Source organism: Eublepharis macularius, chromosome 2 (genome assembly GCF_028583425.1).
Source record: "Eublepharis macularius isolate TG4126 chromosome 2, MPM_Emac_v1.0, whole genome shotgun sequence".
In the NCBI taxonomy this organism is placed as follows: domain Eukaryota; kingdom Metazoa; phylum Chordata; class Lepidosauria; order Squamata; family Eublepharidae; genus Eublepharis; species Eublepharis macularius.
Genome location: NC_072791.1, coordinates 129,022,942 through 129,047,704, shown reverse-complemented (window position 1 = coordinate 129,047,704; position 24,763 = coordinate 129,022,942). Strand labels below are relative to the sequence as shown.

The 24,763-nt window shown below is 44.4% G+C and overlaps 1 protein-coding gene across 3 annotated transcripts in view; it reads left to right on the top strand.

Annotated features, from left to right (window-relative positions):
* Positions 1-1,793: 1,793 nt before the first annotated feature.
* USH1C (USH1 protein network component harmonin) overlaps positions 1,794-24,763 on the top strand; it is a 123,557-nt gene continuing 100,587 nt past the window's right edge. For all 3 annotated transcript variants that reach the window (XM_054971502.1, XM_054971501.1, XM_054971500.1), the window contains exons 1-2: positions 1,794-1,876; positions 8,506-8,573. In XM_054971502.1, coding sequence (XP_054827477.1) covers positions 1,841-1,876; positions 8,506-8,573 — 104 coding nt within the window. In that variant the 5' untranslated portion in view covers positions 1,794-1,840. The remainder of the gene's footprint in view (positions 1,877-8,505; positions 8,574-24,763) is intronic.

Below are 24,763 nucleotides of genomic sequence, written 5' to 3'. Positions count from 1 at the left end.
TCTGCCATTTGTTCTGTCTCTCCTACTTGTCTTGCAAGAAGCAAGATGCTTTCTACAAAGCTCTACTATGCAACCTTACATGAGACACACCCATATTCCCTATTCCGATGCGAGGAGGGAATCCCAACCCTTTGTCGTCAAGTGTCAACGCACACGCATGGGTTATAAACTTAGATAGTTTTATTTAACTTCTTCATACACATAAGGAATCTCTACTCACAATTCTTCTAAATAACGAAAGGAGAGAGTGCATCTTTCATGCATAAAGGCACTTGATGGAGCTTTGTAGACCCAATGAATGTGGTGAAAAAAGAGAGATGACTTGCTCCTCTCCCTGCTGAGGTGTGAATGAACAAAAGAGGAAATGACCTTAATAAGTTTTGGGGGGCTTTGAATGCCCCAGGAACTGAACCTGTGGGGTAAGGCACTACAACTCCCAAGATGCACTTCTCTTAAAACTATAGGCATACAGTCTAGTCTGGTACATATTGATTAATATAGTTAGCTTGCTGCTGGAACAGTACACTCCCATTCACCTGCAGCTGAATTAGCTGGCCACTTGTAATAGTATTATTTAGCTCAGGTTTATTTCTTCTGCTGCTACAGAAGTGCACGTAAATGTAAATCCGCTTCAATAAATGTTAAGTTTTATTGGTTTATTGTCTTGGAGAATGTTTTGCCATACATGATTCCATGCTTTCCAACTGTGAAACTTTGCATTAACTAATATTCCCAATACCCCATTGTTCAAATGCAAAGTGGATAGCACAATTAGAAACAATGCAATATTAATAGTACAATACATTCAATATGAATTTAAAAACCTGCCTAAATTGTCCCACAAACATCAAACCTACATCCCTATTCACTTTCTAAAAATACTGTCCTGAGCAATTCCATTTTACTCATTTTGTGGAACAGTAAAAGTGTAGCTTTTTTACCTTGCAAACATCCCATTCCATCAGGTAGGAGCACCACAGAGAACAATGTCTGTGAACTATGACAAGTGAAGGAACAAGAAATGGACTGTTTATCAAAAGGTGCATTGGAGAATGTTCTTGGGAAGTATTCCATGCATGGGCTAGTATCAGGGCTGTGAGACTGACACCTTGGAGGTGTCCCCTGGGAGTGAATGGAATGCTCTATTGCCAATTTACATTCAGGTGAAATAATCTGAAGAACTAGGTTCCTTACCATGGGAGGTTGTATTGCTGCAGTGAAAAGGGTTGAAAATGGCATTCACACCACAATTACACTCTACAGCACATTATGTCTGTGAGCACTTGAAAAGAAAATGATAAATTGAAATTGTAAAAATCTAGAGGCAGGATCCAAAGAGCTTTGAATGTGCACCAGGCCTTTCATGCATGCACTGGAACTTTCAGGGTTTCCCTTCCCAATTGCAGCTCTCTTTGAGGCTCTCTGGATCCACCCACGTGTGGGGCCCCTGGAAGTAAAGTAAAATATATTTAAGGAAAAAGCAAGAGATCAAAAGAAGATTTATCTTAAAGTCAAGCATTCGAGGTATCCTTTATTTTAACAGAATATTTAAGCAAGTACTTAATTGTCTCCCACTGAAAATTCAGCGATTGGGAAGGAGTCCCAATTCACGAATTAAGAGCTGGAAAGGGCGATGAGACCAGAAAAACGTGTTTTCCACCTTTAGCACTGCCGGCGCCTGCCTTTCAGTCCAGGCTGTGATGCGCCCTCTAGCGATGCTTTGAAGTTCTACGCCGTGACCTGCGCCGAAGACCGTAAGGAAACCGCATCCGCCGCGTGCGCGCACCGGGGAAGGTTCCACGGGGAGAAAAGCCAAGAGAGGGTCGCTCTCCTGACTGCCATGGAGCGAAAGGTAGCCAGAGAATTCCGGCACAAGGTAAGAGAGAAGCGCACCGCCTGCTAAGCGATCCCTGCTGCGTCTGGGCTCTCTCGCTAACCTGTAACTTTGTGCCCTGCGTTGGCATCGTAAGCGCCAGACGCTGCCGCTTGGTTGAGGAGAAGAAGAGGGGAGGGTGACATTTTGCTGGGACTATGGACTCTCGGTATCAATTAACTTGGATCTTTCCGGAAGGGAGGACAAGACGCTGAAACGTTTCTTTCAGCAGAACAAAGCTTTTCTCCCTCGGGCCGAGAGTTGAGGGGGATTGGGATAAACTACTTCAGGAGAAACGGACGGGCCTGCCGTCCATTCCCACCCTTGCAGGGGGCAACTTGCGACGTGGATGTCCTGCCTGCTCGCTGTTGGCATCCGTCATCTTCGACCTAATGGACTTGGATTCAAAGACCGGGGGGGGGGGGTCTTTATTTAAAGAAAAGTTAAAGCACTTTCTTAACTTTGAAGAATGCCTTCCCACTTTTTTAAAAAAGCAATCCCATAAAGAGGAAACTTTACAAAAGGAAATTTCCTTTTTAAAAAGTGCTTCGTCAGTTTCTGAGAGGCTTGGCAAGGCTAGGTGTGTTGCATAATAGCTCTTTTGTCTTTATTCTAAAATGGAAAATATGAAAGAAAGTAGCCACAAGCCAGCTCTGAAAAAATCTTGACTCAAAAGCATAAGGACCCTTGTTCTTTTAAAATTTATTTGACCACATTTTTAAAAAACAACAACAATCTCAACACTGCATATGTGGTTTGGCAGGCAAAATGATATGAAAATTGCCCTTGGCAGACTCAATGATGTGTAATGCTGGATGGAGTTCCTTTCCACACAAAAGGGTATTATTTTGAGTCATCATCTCAGAATGAGTATAGAAATGTTTGGTGCTGGAAGGAGATTTTCAATGGCTTTTTTCAGTTTTGTACAACTACCCCTCAACCTTTAATTAACATTTTTATGCACCCTTTTCAGATATTTATACAGAAAAATTGTGCCATAAACCCTATTCTGTATCTGCACTGTGATCTAAATGATTACCTAGATCATGTAAACAGCTTGTCTGTACAAGAAAACATGACCTTTTCCATACATTGTTTAGAATGTCTCTTATAGCTAAGAATGAAAAATATGTCTAAACGTGCAGAAGTGTGCAGAAACACCATGATGTAGAGACAGAGTCCTAAATATGAATGTTATACTTATTAAGATAATTTTAAATGATAGCTGTTTCTATGAGGGTTGTTCATGCCTGGTGAGTAACAGCATTGGTGCGAGAAACAGTGAACACTTTCAGTGGTAACTTTAATGTAATATTTATGGTTGTACTTTGTACTTGTGGCCTTTCTTGCTGGCAATATTCATAAATAAATCTGAAACCAAACAGCTCTACCTTTTTGAACTTTTCCTCTCAGCACAGTCCAATGATTAATGAAGGAATAAAGTTGGTATTCCTCAGAATCAGACTGCTTGATTCAACCTGCTTAAAATCTTGCTTATTTAGCTTTAAATATCAAGCAGTCCTGTAGCAAGTAACATAATAGTAATTTAATCTATAATATAACTGTTTTTATATTTAATGCAAGAATGTGCAAGTGCAGGCTTTAATTGTTTTCTGTAGTTCATAAAATATTTCTTTAAAATGAAATGCATGTTAATTCACTGTTCATTAATCTTATTTTAACAGAAATCTATTATCTTATAAAATGATTCACATTCTTTTTCATGTCACTCTCCTAGTTGCTGTAAAACACATTTTCAGGATAATGTGTCTCAGTTTTTGTACAGCCTTTACACTTTTGAGCAATATACCAGCTCAGCCTGTGATCCATGCAGATTAGAGTGTCTGTAGCCTGTTTAATTCCATTTCTCATTTAGTTCAATTGACTAAAATGACTAAAATCCATCTCATGTAGTTGACGTGATTTGTATATAACAAATATAACTTTGGAATCTAGTAATTGTAATTTATTTTCTTTTTTGATGGTTTTGCTGCTGCTAGAAAGGCCAAGAGATGTCAAACAGAACATTACTGCAAAATTTATATCCCTTGTAGATTTAATGGTCTGTTCACAATTGCACATTCAGAAGCTTCTCAAAGGCATGCTCTTATAAATATTTTTGTTCAATTTGTTTTACACCTCAAGGAGAACAACATAAAAGGGAATGCTAATAGTTTAAAAGATAATACACAAATGGGTCTTCCACACAGCAATTCTCTTCCTGTGGTATTCAGTGGTATTTTCATTACCATTGTGCTTCATGTTGAAGCACTGTGACGATGGAGCTTCAGTACTGTCTCTTAATTCACTCTTTCTGCATTCCTGTAATGTTCTTGTATCAACCTTTTCACTTATGCACATTGCTACATTTTTCACTGAGTGACAATGATCTGCCATATCCCTCCCTGCAAATGTATGGGAATTAGACTATTGGTTTCCTGCCTCTGAACCTGTAAGGTTTAGTTGGGTGCCAGCGGTTTGATTGGTCCCATGAGGTGATGAATTAAACTGTGGTTAGGGTGATCATCTGAATGCTGGCCACTGTACTATGATTAGCCAGCTATCATAAATCAAACCAGAATTTGAAACTGTGGTTTAACAGTGGTTTGAGTAATCATAGTTAGTCTCATAGTAACCACTGGTAGTCTTAATTATGGTTTTGTGTGATGTATAGCCATAGTCATTTTGGCTTTGTTCCCTGGTACTGCTCTTGCTGTAATGCGGGATGGAATGCCAGCCAAGTCTTTGCAGGGGAGGTGTAGGAAATAGTGAAAGTGGTGTGTAGGCAGCAGCTCTCTATCATTCCATGTAGAAGCAGAAATGCCTTTTAAGGCCAGGGTGGCTATTCCTGCAAATATTTCCTGGGAAAATTCTCATGACTTTGAGGCATAAAAGAAGTAATCTTAAAATACATTGCTTTTTATTGTAATTTTTAGTATATCCATGACCTTTTGAACTTTGCTATGAAACTTGTTCTACCCCTACTTAAATCTCTGTCCTCTCCATACTGAAGCTGATAATAGTATCCCTAAATTGAGGTCTTTCTCCCAGTCCTCCTGCCCGAGATCCTTCTAAGGCCCAAATTACATTATATATTGTTCCACACGAGTCAAGCTGGCATTCTCCTTACCTTACTCACCTTACCTACAACCACATGGCAGTTACGCAGGACTTGTTTCCCCCAAGTGCTGCAAACCCAGTTAAGATCAGGGTCACAATGTGGGAGCAGAATGCGCTGCAGAACTCCCCTCCCTCCATTTTTCTGAACTGAAATGTCTCATGGGTGCTTTTAGCTACATTGCATGACTCCGTCCTCAGTGGAGCAAAAGGCATTCCCTGGTGCATATTTGTTCAGGAAGATGGGAGGAGGGGAGGGTGAAGCCCCTTCTACTCTCACACACCAGTCCCAATCCGAAATAGGCCTTGTGATACTTGAGGAAATAAGTTTCCTACAGCTGCCATGTGGCTGTGGGGATGCACATCAGGTTGTAAAAACCCTGACAGAACTTATGGAACAACATATTGTATAATTTGGATCTAACAGGATAGGCATCTGACGAAGACAACTGTGGTTCTCGAAAGCTTATGCTACAGCAAAGTTGGTTAGTCTTAAAGGTGCTGCTGGACTCTTTTCTATTTTGCTACTACAGACTAACACGGCTAACTCCACAGGATATACTAAGTCAGTAAGAATTAACTCTATACTATTTTTATGCTGAGCTGTGACACTTCCATTTTACCTAACCCAGGGGTCCCCAAGACAGCACTGATGGGTGCCCTGGTGCCCTTTCCTGGTGCGTGCCAAGTATTAGAAAGTGGGCAAGGACAGATGGAGGTTTTAGCCCAGTAGAACTTCTGATTGGCCATTGGAGAGCTGATTGGCTGTGCAGATATTTTAAATGTTTTGGCAAAAGCTGCTATTGCAGCACAAGGATCTTTGCTGTGCAACTGAAAATAAGCTGTTTGTATGCAAAAAAAAAATAAATTTAAAAGGCATCTTGTTAAATAGAGCTTCTGCCTGAAATGTTAAAGAGTTCCTTGTTGTTTTAAACATAACCCAGCTTCCTGACTTCCAGCAGCAGCCTTTTTGTGGTTGTGCCTACCACCTAGGGTTGCAAGGTTCCCTTATCCTCCTGGAAGGGGGAGATCTGGCACTTACTGAGTGACTCTTCGTGCATGTACACAAAGAGTGCTTGTGCTTCTACCGGCTGCAATGATGTCACTTCCAGACTTCCAAGCTGAGCCCCTGGGAAGTGTGGGAGCCTTCGCACCACCTAGCACGATGCCATCACTTCTGGAAGATTTTTGCCTATTGGGTCCATTCCCTGGGCCCTTTCCCCTGCCAGCCAGGTTAGTGGCAACAGGGGGCAGAGGCTGGGAGCAGGGGATCCCAGCTCCTACTGGGCAACCTGGCAGCCTTACCACCACCCTGTGTCAGAATTCCAAAGGGGTGTGTGTATGGCCAAGTCTGTGGATATTTAAATCTAGAGATTGTAGGTAGTATGAACAGCTAAGACTGATCTTTCTACAAATCTGAGAAAAGCCCAATGTTTACAGATAAATCTGAAATCTAAAACATTATACATTCAGGCATTTAACCCCCGCCCCCCAAGTGGCAATTGTTTTCATTATTGGTTTCTGTCAGTAAGTAAGGGGAGAAGACAAGGCTTTTTTGGCCTTTGAGGGAGGAGGGATGGGCAGACTAGGAGTGAAAAAAGCCCTGGAAAAGGGCCACACACCCAGCCTGTACTGGCCCCACTCCCAAAGGAGGCAGAAAGAGAGGAAAAGGTAGTCTCCCTACCCTGCCCCTCAAAGGCCAAGCAAGCTCCCCAGTTATCTGGGTGCTGCCTCCCTCTCTTTGAGCGGGCTGTGTCTCACATCCCTCACCTCACAAGGGGCTTTGGCATCACCGCCTTCACATCATGTAGAATTTGGGTAGGCTGGATGCAGCCCTTCTGCTATGGGGCTGCCCTGGACCAGGTGAGGCGTGGAAGCCATTGGCCGACTAGAGGTATGCTGGTCCCCATCATCGTCATTCTGTCTGTGGGAGGAGGAATCATGGCTAGGTCTGGCAGGAACAGCTACGTGACTTGTTACCATACAACTTTCATGGCTTAACCAAGACTGGCTGCTTGCTACTGTTCAACAGCAATAACCGTACAAAAGCCGATATGGTATACTGGTTAGAGTTTCAGACTAGGTTCTTGGAGACCCAGGTTTAAATCCCCATTCTGCCATGGAAGCTCACTGGGTGATCGTTGGCCAGTTATACGTTATCACCCTAACCTACCTCACAGGGTTTTTGTGAAGATAAAATGGGGGGAGAGGAGAATGATCTGAGTGGCTTTGAGTCCCCATTGTGGAGAAAGACAGGATATAAATAATAAGTAGAAGATGCGGAGGCAGATAAAAGGAAGGTTGGTTGGTAGATGGGGAGAAGGAAGCAGGGAAAGTTGAGGATGTGGGGGATTCCAGAAGGAGGGGAAAAGGAAATAATTTGGGGAGGGGATAAAGGGGAAAGTGACAGGAAGTGGAGAGAAAGGAGAGAAAGTGGATCTTGGAGAGTGAGAACAAAGTCCTAAGCATGCTTATTAAGGAGCAAACTCCACTGAATTTAATGACCTTTACTTCTGAGTAGGCATGCTCTGGATTGTACAGCATGGTTGACTAATGTATAATGAATTTTGCAAAGGCTATTTTGACTGTTGCTTATATAGACTGTGGTATACATTCCCCTCTTCAGCTTCAAGAGAAGAGCAAGAGTTCAGAGCTCATGGTTTGCATACAGAAGGTGACAGGTTCAGACCTCAACATCTCTATTTAAATGGATTTCAGAGAGCTGCTGCTTGTTAGAATAGACATACTGGCTCTGCATCTATGGCCTAGTTAGACAGTGATCTGACTCAATATAGGGCAGCTTCATATGTTATTTTTATAACTGGCTTTGAATTATGTAGTGAGTGTTTGGCTGTTAGTAAAATAGTCACTCCAAATCATTGACATTTACTGTTATGGAAACGTCTCGGATACTAGTTCAGTTGTCTGTATGGCTTCGGGAGTGTCAACAAAGGTAATGGTGCTACATGATATACTTGTACTTTGTACTTTTATTTAGTTTTAGAATAGTTAGCAAAGTAAAAGTCTTGTAATCTGACACTAGTTTAAGTGAATGTGCTGTTACAGAGAGTGAGGAAAGAATAACTCTCAAGCCGCAAGCTCTGTTGAGGTATCAGAGCTAAGAGGAAGGCTCCTCAGAAGGATGCTGAAACTTGTAGTGTAAATCTATTACACAGAATATTTTTGTTTGGGGCATTGTCATTTCTGGTTGTGTGGCCATGTGTTACACTGGAGAGTGGCCTAAAAGGTTTCTGAAAACATTTATTCAACAACATAGTCATTATCAGGTAAGAGATTTGTATATTATAATGTGCTGCACTGTAGTATGTAATGTATGGGTTTTGAAATAGTCATAAATTCCATAGAACTTTGTAAAAAAACTGGTATGATTGTGGTTTCAAATTCTTCTCAACAATTTCCTTTCAGTGTGCTTTTTGTGAACAGAAAAAGGGTTTGCTGTTTGATTACATCCATAATTTATGATCAAAGAATAACACCAAAATTATTTTTTTCAGGTTGACTTGTTAATTGATAATGAAGCAGAAAAAGACTATCTCTATGATGTGTTACGGATGTACCACCAGTAAGTTCTTATTTTGTATTTAGTTTTAACACTCTGAAAATACTGACAATGTAATCCATTTGTCCTTTGTTTTATTTCATGGTTGTTTGTGCCTATGTATTTTATATCAACATCAACAAAATCCATATTATCATTTTTGTGCTATTAGTGAGCATCAAAGGATTCTACAGTAAATAAAAACAACAGTAAATAGAATATAATGTTGTTGTTATAGAAGAGGAGAATATTTTTCCATTCTTTACAGCTGAGTGGTTCATAGACATCTATTAATTAATAGGAGCTCCAGAGGAGTGAAATGTAGATGCTTTCTTGTGTCCATGTGATCTTTGTGTTAAGCTATAGTTTTATATAGCCTTGGCTATGGATCTGGTTTGCTTTCTCCTGAGGCTGTCTAATTGCTTCTCCATTCATAAAGTGCAGCCTGCTGCTTGTGAAATCAGAATGAATTCAATACAGTTAATTATTAAATGCTTCCTTGGGAGCTATAAAACTAACAGATGCTGCAAGCTCTTTTCTTTCCTGCCACTAAGAAGGGACATGTTACACACATGCAGGCACTCACACACACACACACACACACAAACAAAAAATCTGTGTTACATTGGTTCCCAATCTGTAGGCCAGGTACCCTATGGGGAAGGGCACAGGGTTATTGCAAGGGGTCCATGAATTAACCCAGCTTAGGCATGTTTCTGCTTTTCCTCACCTGTGCTGCCTTCTGGGCTTGCCTTCAGCCGAGTAATCTTCCCACAGCTGGAAATGCCAGCATCTTGAATGAAGATGTGGGTGGAGCCCTTTAAGGAGCTGATGTTTGGCCATAGGCTTCCTTATGGGTCTGTCAGTTGGCTTCCTTGCCCCCTCCCTCATCTCTGCCAGCTCATAAGGTCCCAGAGCTGTGTCAGGAAGCCATCGGGGGACCAGGAACTTCACCAGGACACACACTTCCCTCTCAACCATCTCAAGGTGACCCAGCAAGTGCAGGGGAGGGGAGGTCATCCCCAGACACTTAATGTATCTGAAGTGAGCTCTGACTCAAGAAAACGTACACTGGAATAAATGTTGTTACTCATTAAAATGCCACTGGACTTCTAATTTTGCTGCCTAGATTGGTAATCACTACATTATCAGCTGTGGAAAAGTTCTGTAGCTCAACATATGTACCCAGAGATCTGACAGCATATTGCGGAGAGGAGGTCCCCCTTCCTCCAATTGAAATACTAAGGCCATTGTGTGTGGTGGTTGGGGGGGGGGAGCAGCTAGGCATCCTCTGATCATGCCTGAATCCAGTACAATTGAGAATTCTCTCCACAAGAAACATTTTGTATTGTACTTTGATCATAATTTGTGTTGGAGTCTGATGCCTATGAGCTTCGTTGGGACTCAACTCATCACTGAAATAAACACCTGCCAATTAGTCTGTCAATTGGTTGATTGGTGGCATCATTGGTGACATCACAGCACACACACCCTTTATTTTTTTGTGCATGCTTACATTGCTAAATAGACATAATTGCTGATTTTTAAAAAAGATTGAAAATGAATGCACTGCCAGTCTTTGCATGGGGAAGCCTAAAAGGGGAAGAGATCTGCCAGTCAAACATAAGTACCCTCCAGTTCAAACAGGAGAGCCTCACCTCAGCTGACCCAGAGCAAGGAGATGGAGCCTGGTACTGGCAGGACAAACCAACCTCTTTTGGATTGGATCCAAGAGCAGCAACATCTATGTGCTTTTCAAACTCTGCTTTTTCTGGTGCCAGAAGTGGCCGCCCTCATGGTTCCCCCCACCCCCATCAAAGATTCCTTCTGGGGACCTCTTAACATCACCCAGACCCAAATCAAATATGAAAACTAATTACTAGTCTGTTTGTGCTATCTTGGTGTGTATCTTACATTTTCTCCCATTCAGTGACTCACATTTATACCCAAACGCTTCCATTGAGGCGGAGCCGGCCCCCGCCTCGGGTGCTGAACTCTGAAGGAGGCGCTGTACCGGCCCCCCCAACGACCGGAGTTCCCTGCAGTGTGCATGCTCCCGTGCACTCGTGCAGGTATTCTCTCTTGGCGCAAGGCTTTTCTTCTGGAGTGCAGAAGGGCAGCCCTATATTCCTGCTCATCCAGCGCCCGAGGAGCTTCGAGTTCAGCCTCATCAGCGGGGACATTTCTCTCTCTGCCTTTCCCCCCTCCTCCTCCTCTCTCTCTCTCTCTCTCTCTCCCATCTGACCTTTTGTCCCCCTTGTTCCCTCCTTTCTTTCTCCCCCCCCCCGCCCCTCCATGTACTAAAAGGAATGACAGGAGGATTGCCCATTGGAAATAAGAGGAGAGGCTTGAAGACCCATTGGAGATAATGGGAGCCAGGGATGCCAATTTACTTGCCTGGGCTCCATCAAAATGCATCACAACACAAAAAAAGTTGCAAAGAAAATGTGGAATGGATTTTCCATAAAGGTCTCTGGGACTAGATGGTATACTCTGGGAGTGGAATGACAGCCCCCAGAGTGCAATGATGGTCCTTAGGAATAGAGCCTGTGTTCAGGGACTGGAATGACAGGTCGAAGAGTGGAATGACTGCTCCTGGGAATAGGGTAAGGGTTCTGGGACTGGAATCACACCCCCTGTCATTCCACACCCACTGCCATTCCAGTCCCAGTCCACTGATTCTTCTCCCAGGGACTGTCATTGCACTCTGGGGTCTGTGTTGGTAGATCAAGATGGGTAGCCGTGTTTGTCTGTAGCAGTAGAAAAAAGCAAGAGTCCAGTAGCACCTATAAGACTAACAAAATTTGTGGTAGGGTATGAGCTTTCATGAGCCACAGCTCACTTCTTCGCTACTGGACTCTTGCACTTTTTTTGTGTTGTAATACATTTCAATGGAGCCCATGCAAGTAAATTGGCATTCCTGGCTCCCATTTTCTCCAATGGGCCTTCAAGCCTCTCCCATTATTTCCAATGAGCAATTCTGTCATTCCTTTTAGTACATCCCTTTCCCCCTCCCCAGCTGGCATGAATTCTACTTCTCACCTTTCCTCAGGCTTTTTTGGGGGGGCTGCTTTTAGTGGAAAGAGTGGCTGGTTGTGTGTGCACTGCCACAGAGGAAGGAGAAAGTGAGGTGAGACACACACAATTCCCTTTCAGACCCTGTACGACAGGTAGGAGCAAATCACTGTTGTTGGGGTTAAAGTTGTTTCAAATTCTATTACTTTCCTCCCCCCTTCTCCCTTTCATTCTCCCTCCCCCTTGCTATTTTCCGATCTCAATGCTGCTCCCCCTTCACTCCAGCAGAGCAGCGCCGCACACTGCGCCCCCTCTTTATCACCTTCCTTCTCTCATTCCCTAGTTTACATATATCACTCCACCTTCCCCCTCTCCCCCAATAGTTTATTTTAATATTTATATACCACATGCTTAGCTGTCAGCTGCCATTCACTTCAAATCCAAAGGGGGGAGGAGAAGTATGAGCATGGTGGGTAGCTCCCAAAAGGGACCAGAAAGGGACAAAGGTGATCAATATTTTAAGGCTTGGAGAGGGTCGGAGAGAAAGAGAAGGCTTCCGCTCAGTCTCCCCCTTCCAAACATCTCTCTCCTACAAGCAGGCCCTGTAAGAGATGCCCTCCTTCTACTACCAAGAGTCTCTGGGTTTAGAGAGAGGTGGGAAGAAAGAGAGAGGGAAACTTTTTTACAGACACACACAAAAGGAGGTGTGCTCAAAACTTCAACGTAAGTTGCTGTTTCTGCTCACAAAATAGATTTTTGGTTCACAATAAGAAAAACAAAGATTGTTGTTATTCTTACACTTATTTAAAAAATTAAAATTTAAATTAATAAATAAAAATTAAATTTAAAATGTAAAAAGTTTCAAGTTTTGTGCTTTTCATTTTCCCTAAATTTCTTCTGTTTTTAAAAATTGGTTCGCGGGGTGGGGGAGCAAGTAGGTATCTCGCATCAGGCGCCAGAAACCCTGCCACTGGCCCTGTACCCAAAGAGTTCAAGGTAGTGTACATGCTTGCAGTATTTTGACCTCAAAATACCCTTGAGAGGTAGGCTGAAAGATACTGATTTGTACAAGGTCACTCTCCTTCTACTTAGTAACAAGGAACTGAACGTATAATTATACACCAGCAGCATCCTACATAGTCTTCTGGGTGACTAAGCCCCCAGAATTTTGTCTCACTGGTCCCTCCCTCTCCCTAGCCTCACATCAGAAAGCGAGGCGCACATTACATGACTCTCAGTTGCTGAGCAGATTTTATTTATTTATTTACTTATTATTTAAAAAAATATTACCCACCTTTCTACCTTAGAGGACCTTACAGCAACTTACAATATAGAATAGAAGCAAACATAAAAATACATCAAAAACACTTGTAAAAACATTTAAAAGTTAATACATTAAAAACACAGGTAATACATTAAAAAGTGGCTAAACAAAAGCCATCCTAAATTTTAAAAGTCTTCAAGTTTTTTAAAAGCCTCCTGGCGATAGAGAATGAGGGTGCCAGGACTTCCGGCTTGGGATCCACGGAGGTCTAACGCAGCTCAGGGAGCTGGGCTGTCCGAGTCGCTGTTTGTAGGGCTGGAGGGGTGCAAACTGCCCGCAGCCCCCTGTTCTCAGGCAGAGAACAGGCAAGTACGCTCAAGACCTTGAGGGTGCGTTGATCTCGGGTGTGAGGGGGGTTCTACATAACGAGCCCCCATCCACCCTTGAGGTCCCACCCGAAGAGAGGTTGCTGAGATCTCTGCAGCGACTTTGGAGTCAAATTTTGGCATAAGACCTACATGCCCAAGCTTCAGCAAACTAAGAAGGGAACCTGAATCGATTGGATAATCGAAGCAGCGATTACAACCCAAGAGAAACATCTAAGAAGGTAAAGATTGCTATCTCTCATTACAGGACTGATTACAATAAGAAATAAAGTGACAAAGAGATCTAGAAAACTGCAAAAGACTTGATGTATAACTGAGAAAACTCCGGCAAATAAATTATTAAAAAGTGACATTGTAAAGAAAAGTTAGAGCGGAAAAACTATTATTGTTTACATACCTGCGGCTAGAGAGAGATAGTGGACTGTGAGAAACTTTCAACATCGCAAGAACTGCTGTGAAACGGAGAGGAACAGGAAGTGCGTCAGAACCATAAAGAGCTTGGCGAGAAACGGCTTGTAAGCAGCGGAAGTGGAATATCGCCATTTTTGAAGAGGGCAAAGCTCCGGCTTCAAGGAAAACGGAAGTAGGCCATCTTAGACAAGGGTAAGGGCGGTTGCCTCAGAATAAAACCATAGAGAAAAGACGCCCAACATTTTGGACTGCATAAACATCAGTTTTTACAAAAATAACTTAAACTTTGACTTTTAAAAATTAAGGGAAATAATAAAATCGCACCACGGAGCTAAGGAAAAGAGCAGACTCGTGGGAGCGAAGTAGAGCTAGCCCCACGATGTCGAAGAAGGAATGGCAAATGGCGCTGGAAAACCTAGACAAAAAAGTTTCGGAAGGGAATAAAGAGCTTAAAGATATGATGCAAGAGATGGCGAAAAATTTGAAAGACTTTAAAGAGACACTTAAATCGGAGATGGCAGAATTAGCGAAGAATATGGATCAGGTTCAAAAAGAAATGCAAGTTACACAGCAGAGAGTTAACACAGTAGAAAAGGCGACTGATACCTTGGCAGATGTGCAGAGAATGGAGCTGAGAGGCGTGAAGGGAAGAATGGCCGTAGCTGAATGTAAACAAATGGAAAGACAAGTGAGATTTCGTGGAATCCCGGAAGTTTTGGAAAAAACAGCCCAAGAGCAGATTACAGAAATTTTGGCGGCATACCTGGGAAAAGAAGAAGAGGAGATTGCAGCGCTTCTGGACGTGGCATACAGAATTAACTCAAAATTTGCAGCTCAAAGGAAGTTACCAAGAGATATGATTGTGCAATTTACAACTAGAAAGACAAGAGAGTCAATTGTGAGTAAACAACTTCAGGACCCATTAGAGGTTGATGGGAAAGTGGTGAGAATCATGAAAGAACTGCCCAGATCGGTGTTGTTGGAGAGGAAGAAGTATAGAGAGCTGGTCCAGATGTTAAAAGACATGAAAATCAGATACAGATGGGAAATACCTGAAGGACTGGCTTTTGAATTTGGTGGTGTAAGGAAAATCATCAGATCTGGCCACGAGATGGAAAGGTTTATCAGGGACAATGAAAAAGACTTACCAAAAGGAGCTAAAATTTGATCATGGAGTGTAAAATCATATCTTGGAATGTAAATGGACTAAATTCACCTTTTAAACGTTAAGACTATTTTCCACTGGCTTTTAAAACAAAAATGTAATATAGTGTGTTTGCAAGAGACACATATTAAAAAACAGGATGTGAAATATTTGAAACTTGCAAAACTTGGAAATGAATTTGTAGCAGCTTCCAAAAAGAAAAAGAGAGGAGTTGTATTATATATAAAGGAGGAGCTACAGCCAAAACTGGTTCTAAGTGATACAGAAGCTAGATATATTGCAGTGGAAATAATTTGGAACTCTAAGAAGGTTTTGGTGATTGGAATTTATGCGCCCAATGGGGCAAAAGAAAATTTTTTCAAGGACTTACAGGAACAATTAGATGAATTGACTTATGATCAAATAATTTTGGCAGGTGACTTCAATGGAGTTACAAATTTGGAAGAAGACAAGAAATCTAAAAGTGCACAGAAAAAGAGAGGACTTTTGTCAAAATCGTGTTTTGCGATTAAGGAACAAGAAAGTCTGGAAGATGTGTGGAGGAGACAAAATCCAAAAAATAGACAATATACATTTTACTCTGCAAGACATTTTACACTATCAAGAATTGACATGATCTAGGCCTCCAAAGAACTGGTGGTATGGACTAGAGATGTGGAGATAATGCCCAAGGTAGGCTCAGATCACAATCCAGTTATGTGGAGATTTGGGGAAAAGAAAAAGAAAAGAGGATGAATGAAGACTTGCTGCAAACGGAAGAAAATATGGCGTTGTTACGAAGAGAGACCAAATTTTTTATACAGTGCAATTTGAATAAGGATGTACCAACTAACAAAGTATGGGACACATATAAAGCTGTTATTAGAGGAATGCTAATGGATCTGAATGCAAGAGCTAGGAGGAGTAGGGAAGAAAAGAGACTTGAAATTATGGAAAAAATTAAAGCCAAAGAGATACAACTTAAAAAAAGACCAGGAAAAAAGAAAATATTTCAGGATATGAAAATCCTGCAGGAACAATTGACGGCAATGAACAATAGAGAATTGGAGTGGAATTTTAAAAAAATGAAACAGAAGTCGTTTGAAGGTGTAAATAAGCCTGGGAAATATTTAGCGTGGCAATTAAAAAAAGACTAAAAAACTCGGAGTTAGAAGAAGCGATTCTACAAGAAGGCAAAAAAGATGTTTCGAAAATATACAAAATACTTTTAAAATGGTATACGGAAGACGAGACAGTCAAAGTCCAGATGGTGAAATGGGCAATAAACCTTCATAAAGAAATAACAATGGAATCATGGGAATACTTGTGGAAAAATACTTTGAAGATTTCAACTTGTACCAACATTAAAGAGAATGTATACAAAATGATGTATAGGCGGTATTTAACGCCTAAGAAGATTACGCATGGAAATGCAAATATGTCCGATAAATGCTGGAAATGTAAAAAGCATGAAGGATCATTTTATCATATGTGGTGGACTTGTGAGGTAGCTAAACAATACTGGGGAGATATAATAGAAATAATTAATGAGGTTTTGCAAACCCAAATAAATAAGAACCCAGAGTTGTTGCTACTGAACTTGGGAATGGAAGAAGTTCCAAGGCAGTACAGAACATTGCTATTTTACATGACTACAGCAGCAAGAATTTTGTATGCGCAGAAATGGAAAGTGCAAGAAATACCAACTATAGAAGATTGGATTTACAAATTGCTGTACATGGCTGAGATGGACAAAATGACAAGAAAACTTAAAGATCTTGATCCAGGAGAATATATTGCAGACTGGGAGAAATTGAAACAATATCTAGAAAAAAAATGGGATGTGAAAGGAGGATTGTGGCAGTTTGAGAATTATTAATATGTGACTTTATAAAGGGGAGAGAGAAGTAACTTTAACATTAATGGGGAAACTTAGCTATTAATTAATCTAAGCTAATATTAGTAATAAGGAGATTGTATTAAAAAATAGATAGTTTAAACAGTGAAACATAGAAAATTGGAGATATAGAAGAATTTGAACACGCTTAGAATAAATGATATAACATATATAGGTGTCCGGGGCGGGCCTCTCCCGCCCCGGACTGGGACCACCCAGCCACGCCGCCAGGCCTCCCGGGACCCCACCCTCTGCACCCCCAACAGCAACCCCCGCTTACCAAGAGGCCCGGGGCGACGGGCCCGAGGCCGGCCGCGGCCAGAAGAGTCCCGGACACGCCGCTGCCGGGACAGGCGGGCCCGCCGCCGCCGCCAGAGCAGCGAGGCCTACCGCCGCCACCGGGGCAGCAAGGCCCGCCGCCGCCGGAGCAGCAAGGCCCGCTGAGCGGCGGTGGAACAATCAGGGCCGAACCAGGCGCCCGGCATGCTGGCGGCAACGAGGCGGCGAGCTGGGACCGGCGCGGCGGAGGGGGCGGCTTTGCCTCCGCCGCGGCCGCCCCGGGCAGCGTCCCGAGGACGGGCGTGGCCGAACGCCGGCAGGGGGGGCTGGGACAGTGAGGCCGAGGGGAGGGATGCCCCGCGAGCCATCCCAGCCCTGGGTTGGCTGGATGGCTCCTGGGAGGGCTCCCCAGTCTGACACGCCGCCTGGGATTGGCTGGGGACGGGGGAGGGAGGAAGCAAGCCACGGGCGGGAGGGTGTGGGCCAAGGGGGAGACGGAGGGATGCTGGGCCCAATCGGGAGGGAGCGGCCAGGTGCCTGAACGAGAGGCAGCTGCACCGGGAGAGGGGATTGGTGTAGGGTCAAGGGTGGGACCAGGAGGGATTATAAAAGGAGAGCTTCCGATGACGCCGGGGAGGAGAAGGCTGGCTGGAAGGTGTGCCAGAGAGAGAGCGGGAGACTTCCAGGCCAGCGGATAGGAGGCAGACCTTGGTGCCTGAACCACTGCCCCTACCCAGTCTGAGGCAGAGGGAGCCCCTTTCACCTCCCCCTGGTGACGACACAGAGGACGGCAGGACGAGGGGAGGGCGTGGTCGGCGGGGCGGGGCCTCACAATAGGATTTAGAAAAATTATGGTTAAGAGTAATTTGAGTAATAAGAGGGTTTGGGGGTTGGAAAGCTGTTGGAAGTCAGTAAGGGGGGGGGAAAGGGGGGCTGATATAATTTAGATAAGACAGGGAATTTGTGTATTGAATAACATTGTATGTACTCACCAATATATATATATATATTTTAAAGAGAGAGAATGAGGGGGCCAGGTGCCCATCCCTAGGAAGATTGTTCCATAAACACGGGGCTGCCACTGAAAAGGCCTTCCCTCGTGTCCCCACCAATTGAGCTTCTTTGGTTGATGGGACAGTCAGGAGGGCCTTTCCGTGTAATCTTACGTTCCAGGCAGGAACATAGGTACCCTGGTCCCAAGCCATGTTGTTTGTTTGTTTGTTTGTTTGTTTGTTTGTTTGTTTGTTTGTTTGTTTGTTTGTTTGTTTGTTTGTTTGTTTGTTTGTTTATCATTGAGACTCAAGGCAAATGACACAACATAGTTCAATACAGTCACCAGCTGGGGAATTCAGCAAATAATACAGTAGGGTATAGATTGCAGAAATTTGAAAACAAGCAGAAATCTGATACAGAGCTGAAACAATGTTGAAATAAAACAGACAATTTGACATGATAAAATGAAAGACAGTAATAGAAGGTGCTCAGTAGTATCGTCTACAGTCCCAGTCCCTTTATTGAAGCATCTCTTTGAACTGTTTCCTTATAGCACAGCCCTATTACCTATGTAAGAAAATCCTCCTGAATCCTGACCTCTTCCAGCAGACCTGAAGATGGGAGCCACAACAGAGAATCCACATGTATGGGCAGTTGTTGATTTTGCCCATTTGCAGGGTAGCACCTGCAGAAGACCGTGTTCAGATAAGTGAAGCTGCCATAGTGGAGGATAGGAAGAGAGGTGCTCCTGTAGATATGAGGGACCAAGGCTATGAAGGGGTTTGTATGTTATTGCCAAAACCTTGAATTGAGCTCAGTAACTGATGGAGGGACTGAAGAATTAGAGTAATACGCATGCTCTGACTAGCTCCTGATAATAATCAAGCTGCAGCGTTCTGTACCAACTGGAGTCTCTGAGTTAACTTTGAGGGGAGGGCTTTAAAGTCTAGAGCCTTGAACTGGGTTTTGTAGTGGGTAAATAGCCAGTGTAATTGCTGTAATATTGGGTTCACATGTTCCCAGTACTTGGCCCCAACCAGCAGTCTAGTCACAGCATTCTGCACCAGTTGCAGCTTCCAAACACTCTTCAAGGGTAGCCCCAAGTAGAGCTCATTGCAGTAGTCCAGTTGAGAGATAAATAAGGTATGGATCTCTATGGCTAGATCTGCCTAGAAAGGGTGCAGCTGACATACCAGCCAAAGCTGGGCAAACACATTTCACGTCACTGCAGCCAGCTGGCTTTCTAAGGTGACTCAGGGCCGGATTGAGGGGGGGAAGGGGGGGTAGCCTGCCCCCAGCGCCGCCAAAGAGGGTGTCATGGCCCAGCCAGAGGGTGTCATGGCACACCCAGAGAATGCCGCAGACAGCGCCAGAGACTGGAGCTGCAGGAGAGACGGCGCAGTGCTCGTCTCCTGAGCCAACGGCAGCTGCCGGAGAGCGATGATGAGTAATGTAAGGATGGAGCCCCAGCAGCTGGCTGAAAACCATGCCTGGCTATAAAAGCCAGTCAGGAGCAACAGCCAGGCATGGAAGCAACATGTCTACTGCCTGCAACCACTCCATGCTCCATGAACCTTGCCCGTGCCTACTGTTGGATCTGACACTACCGGTAACTGACCTTGGACTGTACCTGACCTTGCTCTTGGACTCTGGACTCACTTCTGGCATTAGCTTGTGCTCTGACCACTGCTTTGACTTGGTTTTTGGCTCCTGAAACTCCCTCTGGACTTGGTACCAAGGTTTAGACCTGCACCACCCTGCTTGGGCTGGCCCAGCCCGTGACAGAGGGGGTGCCGGGCGCGGCTGCCAGCTGCCCGGGAGGCTGAACACAGGGTTGGGAAACCCTTGCCAGCCCCGCCGATGGGGTGGCTGGCTGGCTTGCCGCGCGCGCAGGACCTCCCAGCCCTGCGCTCAGCCACCAGCGCGGCAAGCCAGCTGCCCCAGCCCATGCCCTCGCCACTGCCAACTCCGTGGCTCACCGTGTGCTGGGGCGGCCGGCTTGCTGCGCGGACGGCACAGGGAAGCGGGGCACGCTAACTGCGTGGACGGCCTCCTAGCCCTGCGCTCAGCTGGCCACGTGGCAAGCCGGCCACCCCAGCACCTGGTGAGCCGTGGAGCTGTTGGCAGTGAGAGCGTGCGCTGGGGCAGCTGGCTTGCCACGCGGGGTGGCTGAGCGCAGGGCTGGGAGGTCCTGCATGCGCACCAAGCCAGCCAGCCGCCCCAGCGCATGCCCGTGCCACCGCCAGTTCCATGGCTCACCAGGCGCTGGAGCGGCCGGCTTGCCGCGCATGGCTCCTGCCCTGCATGACGACGTCACAAAAGTGACGTCATCACACAGCGCTGGGAGCGCGTGCGCGCACGTGCGGAGCACCCGGGCAAGGTTTGCCCCGGGCGTCCGCGCACCTGGATCCGGCACTGAGGTGACTGATATGTCAAACTATACTCCTAAGCTGCAAACCTGACTTCAAGGGGAGTGTAACTCTATCCAAAACAGGGAGATCTCACACTGCTGATCAGCCTTTCTACTAACCCAGAGAATGTCTTTGTCAGGATTAAGTTTCAGCTTTTCACTTGCACCCAGCCCTTTACTGGCTCCACGCACTAGTTCAGAACATCAACAGCATCCTCCAAATTAGGTGGAAAAGAAAAGATGAGTTGGGTATCATCCGCATACTGGTGACAGTGCAGCCCAAACCTACTGATGACCTCTCCCAGTGGCTTCATGTAAATAGCAAATAGCAAGCTCTGTTGGTCTCCATGCCACCTTCTAAGTCTGGTCACCCAGAGCAGTCACTTGAACCACTGTAACACTAAGCCCCTTGGGCCCAGGACTGAGAGGGGACTCAGTAGGATACCCTGGTATCAAAGGACTCTGACAGCATGACTAGCAAGGTCATACTCCCCCTTTCTGGTTCTTGATAGAGGTCATCAACCAAGGTGACCAGGGCAGTCTGTTCCAAATCCCAGCTTGAAGCCAGATTGAAAAGGTTCCAGAAAATCCAGAGCCGCTGGAGCTGAGAAGCAACCACTTGCTCTAACACTATGTTCAAGGATGGAAAACTGGAGATTCATATAAGGCACATAGATTCTGCTATTATTTGCCTCTTCCTTTCCTCCCTCCCCTTCCTTCCCTCTGTTGGCTTCTCTTCTGAAATTTAGAGAACGAGCACCTTGAGGAATAATCTGTCTTCTGCTTATGTTACACTTCTAAGTATTATGTTCATTGGTGATGGTATATAAGTTATTACAACTGATTAACAATAATGCTTTTATATTAATGTTTGTATTAAGAGTGAGCCACATCCCATGATAATTGGGGGGGGGGTTACATTTGGTTGTATTCTGTAGTCATTTGTACTGCATCTCACTGATTTCTGTCTCTTACGTTGCCTAATTTGTTTGAAAAAAATAATCTTTTTTTCTTCCTTCATTGAGGGTATATACGCTTACCTATTGCGGCAACCACTTCATGCACAAAATGTAGTGTGCTGTGGTCTATGACAGCTGATGCCACAATAAGAAGGGAGCACTGCCAGTCACAGTACTGAGCTAAATGGACTAATGCTCTGACTCAGTATAAGGCAGCTGCATATGTTCACTAAGTTTATTAATCTTTAATGTACCACAAAACAATTTTGGCTTCTGCTGAAATTGACTAATTTACCCACCCTCGGTAATAATATTTTAGACTACATTACATTTATGTATCTATATATGCAAAACCCTGTTTATTTTGTGGTTTAAAATGTGTTTGTTATTAAGAATTCTAGGGCAATACAAGAAATATGTCATCCAAAGCAACAACTATTTATTTCTTCAAGTGAGAACATTATGCATTTTTAGTTTGAATTATCTTCATTGTTTGAGGATGATGTCATTATAGTGCGCGATTGTCATTAATAATGCATCACTTGTACCTCAAGTAACATACTAGGATATCTAGTATCTGTGATGACAGATGTTGTCCAAAGCACAGAGAGATAGTATGGTGTTGAGTTCTGCTGTTGCTTAGCCTAGAATAATTCTGTTGAGAACAACAGAATCACTACGGATTCATTCTTTTACAAGCTTTTACAAACAGGAAAGTTTCCATGAAGAATTCCCATGTTGTGCTTCTGAGTACCAGTTCTTCAAAGTGAAGTTTCACGCTGATTTCTTTGCTTGTGCCCTAAATTTTGCAATATGCTGGTGTCTGCTGTGGATTTGGGAAAGAATCTCATGCATTTTCATTGGAAAGATCAGGCATTGCAGGGTCAGCTCGATGGCGAGGGGTGGGGGCAAGGCAACAGACAGAGGCATCAGCTGAAGTCAAAAGGCCACAACTTTATTGGTTACAGTTAGGAGCATGGGTGCAGCATAGCATGCGGATTCCAGCATTGGCTGACCTGCCTGCCAGCCAATGACCCCCCGACCCTTCCATCCCTTCAGCCCATTGGCTGAAGTAGGGAATGGCAGGATGACAGTAAATGGGATTCCACATGGGCGTAAGCCTCTGTGTGGCTCCCCTGTCACCTGGGAGCGGGCATGTCCCGACAGCCCCTAAACTGGGCTTGTCCTTGCCATGCCTTGCCTCAAGATCCCTTCTGGGGATTACCACTAGGGGGAAACAGTGCATGCAGGCAGTGTTTCTCCCAAAGGATCTGTGCCCAATGTCAAAACCACTTTACCTAAAGTTGTGACAATACTAGAAGACAACCCCAAACCCCCAACACCACTGCATAAAAGTCATACGAACACCCGCAGTCCCTAACAAGTTCATATAACCCCATACAAACCAAGGGTCGGCTGGGTGGGGTGCTGGTCAGACCCAACTGTCACATGGGCCCAGCCAGCTCCCAGCTTTACACGCAGCTTGTGGACCTGCTGAAGCATGTGCTTCCCAGGTCCACCATCAGGACCCGCCCCCAAGCCCTTTGCTGATTGGCTAGCTGGGGGAGTCTAAAATGGGGCTTGCCACCTGAGCCGCAGCTGCTGCTGAGAGTCAGCCAGGCAAGAAGATTATTGTGGGTGTGCCTGCATCCCTCACCTGCACAGTCTGCAAACGTCAGCCCCCGGTTAATTCTGGGATCAAGGCATTTCCTCTTCTTAATAATTGACCTTAAACTTAATAGTCTTGTGATTCACCTGCCAAAACTTTTTGGCACTCCCTGTCCCATTTGCATTTCTCAATCCAGCCTTCTTCACTATAGTTTGCAGTATCATGTATTGGTTCATCCAGATTTCCTGCAACTTTGTCTGATGCTGGAAGGCAAGCAACAGAGAACCAAATATGATCTTATTTTAGTGTACAACTTCCACACAGCCAATGACTGTCTAGAAAGAGCATCAGTAACAGTCAGGTATTTCCCCAGGTGTATGGGTGTTGTCAAATGTCTAAAGAATCATCTGCATTTAAAAGTATTGTAGCTCAAGTGTGAGGTCGTTCAGCCTTTCATCATGAGAACAGGGAGCAGGGGTCTGTTTTGGTCATAAAAACCCAATGATAATCTCATGGAGACAAGTTCATGTGGTTATTATTAGGGATGCTGTGAATTTCTTAACAAACCTGTTTGAAAATTGAACTTACTTTGTTCACTCACTATCAGAACGTGAGCCAATCAAGGGTGTATTTTGATTGCATTGTGCAACTTGAACAGCTGCCAAACAAATTTAAAACAGTCTGTTGGTCAGAAGCTGACTCACAGCTGATCAGGGAATCATCTGGGAGCTGGGGTCGATTTCTTTCCTTTTCTCTGCACGCAAACCAACTGCTTAGGGGAGTGGGGAGAAAGGAAGAGAAATCATGTGTGTTTCTGATCACTCCTAATTGTCAGTGCCTCTTTATCAGTCTGAGCATAATACTTTTGTACATTGGCAGAGTCCTTGAGGCTAGGATGAGCAACCAAAGTTGGCTATCCTATAGTGACATTATAGTAGGGTTTCCAGGTCCCATTACCGTCCCAGTGGGAGCGGGGAGACCTGGTGCTTACCTCCTTCTTTCTGCTTTCATGTTTGTCTTGTGCGCACTTGGTCCCACAGCTGCGCAATAACGTCGTTTCTGTTGATGTCATCGCATGGGTGCAGTAGTGTACGTGTGCTTCACAGCGAGCTGAATTGGGCCTCAAAGGGCCCTATTTGGCCCATTTGGGGCCCAATTCAGCCCAATGCAAAGCGTGGGAGCACTCTTGGGGCAGCAAGATGATGTCATTCTTGGGAGTAACGTCGTTACACCACTCGGGGATCATGCCAGGAAAAGTCCCTTCCAGCACCTTTCTCTCCGTCAGCCAGGTGAGTGACGCCAGGGTTGGAAGGTGAAAGCGGGGGATCCCACCCCACCGGGGGAATGGGATCCCTGCATTATACTACTGCACCCAGTAAGTAAGATGAGGCATCTACTAAAATCATAATTTTCTCTCTCTCAATCAAAAGTCACCAGAACAGGTGCTATGGTTAATCTGAAAACTTGTTCTTTGTCCTAAGACAAACTTCTTGCTTGATCTCACAACATCTCATTTAGTAGATTTTTGGGACCCAGTAGGCAAAATTTCACTTTCCAAGCAATCTGAGTTCAGTAGCCCCTACATCAACTCTGTCTTGATTCACTTCATTGTATAGAGTGCCATATTTACAATGATCAGCTAATGGGTATAAAAAATTAGTGAAATCATCTATAGTCTTCTTTTTCATTTAGTATGCATAAATGAAATTTTGCCTGTTCATGAATCATACTGCACCTCGTTATAAAATGTTTTTCAGAATCTTCCATCACTTTGTCACATTTTAAGAAATCCCCACTCACCCTGAGAGTAGGATATTATCTGCCTAATCTCCTGTTAGATAGACTAG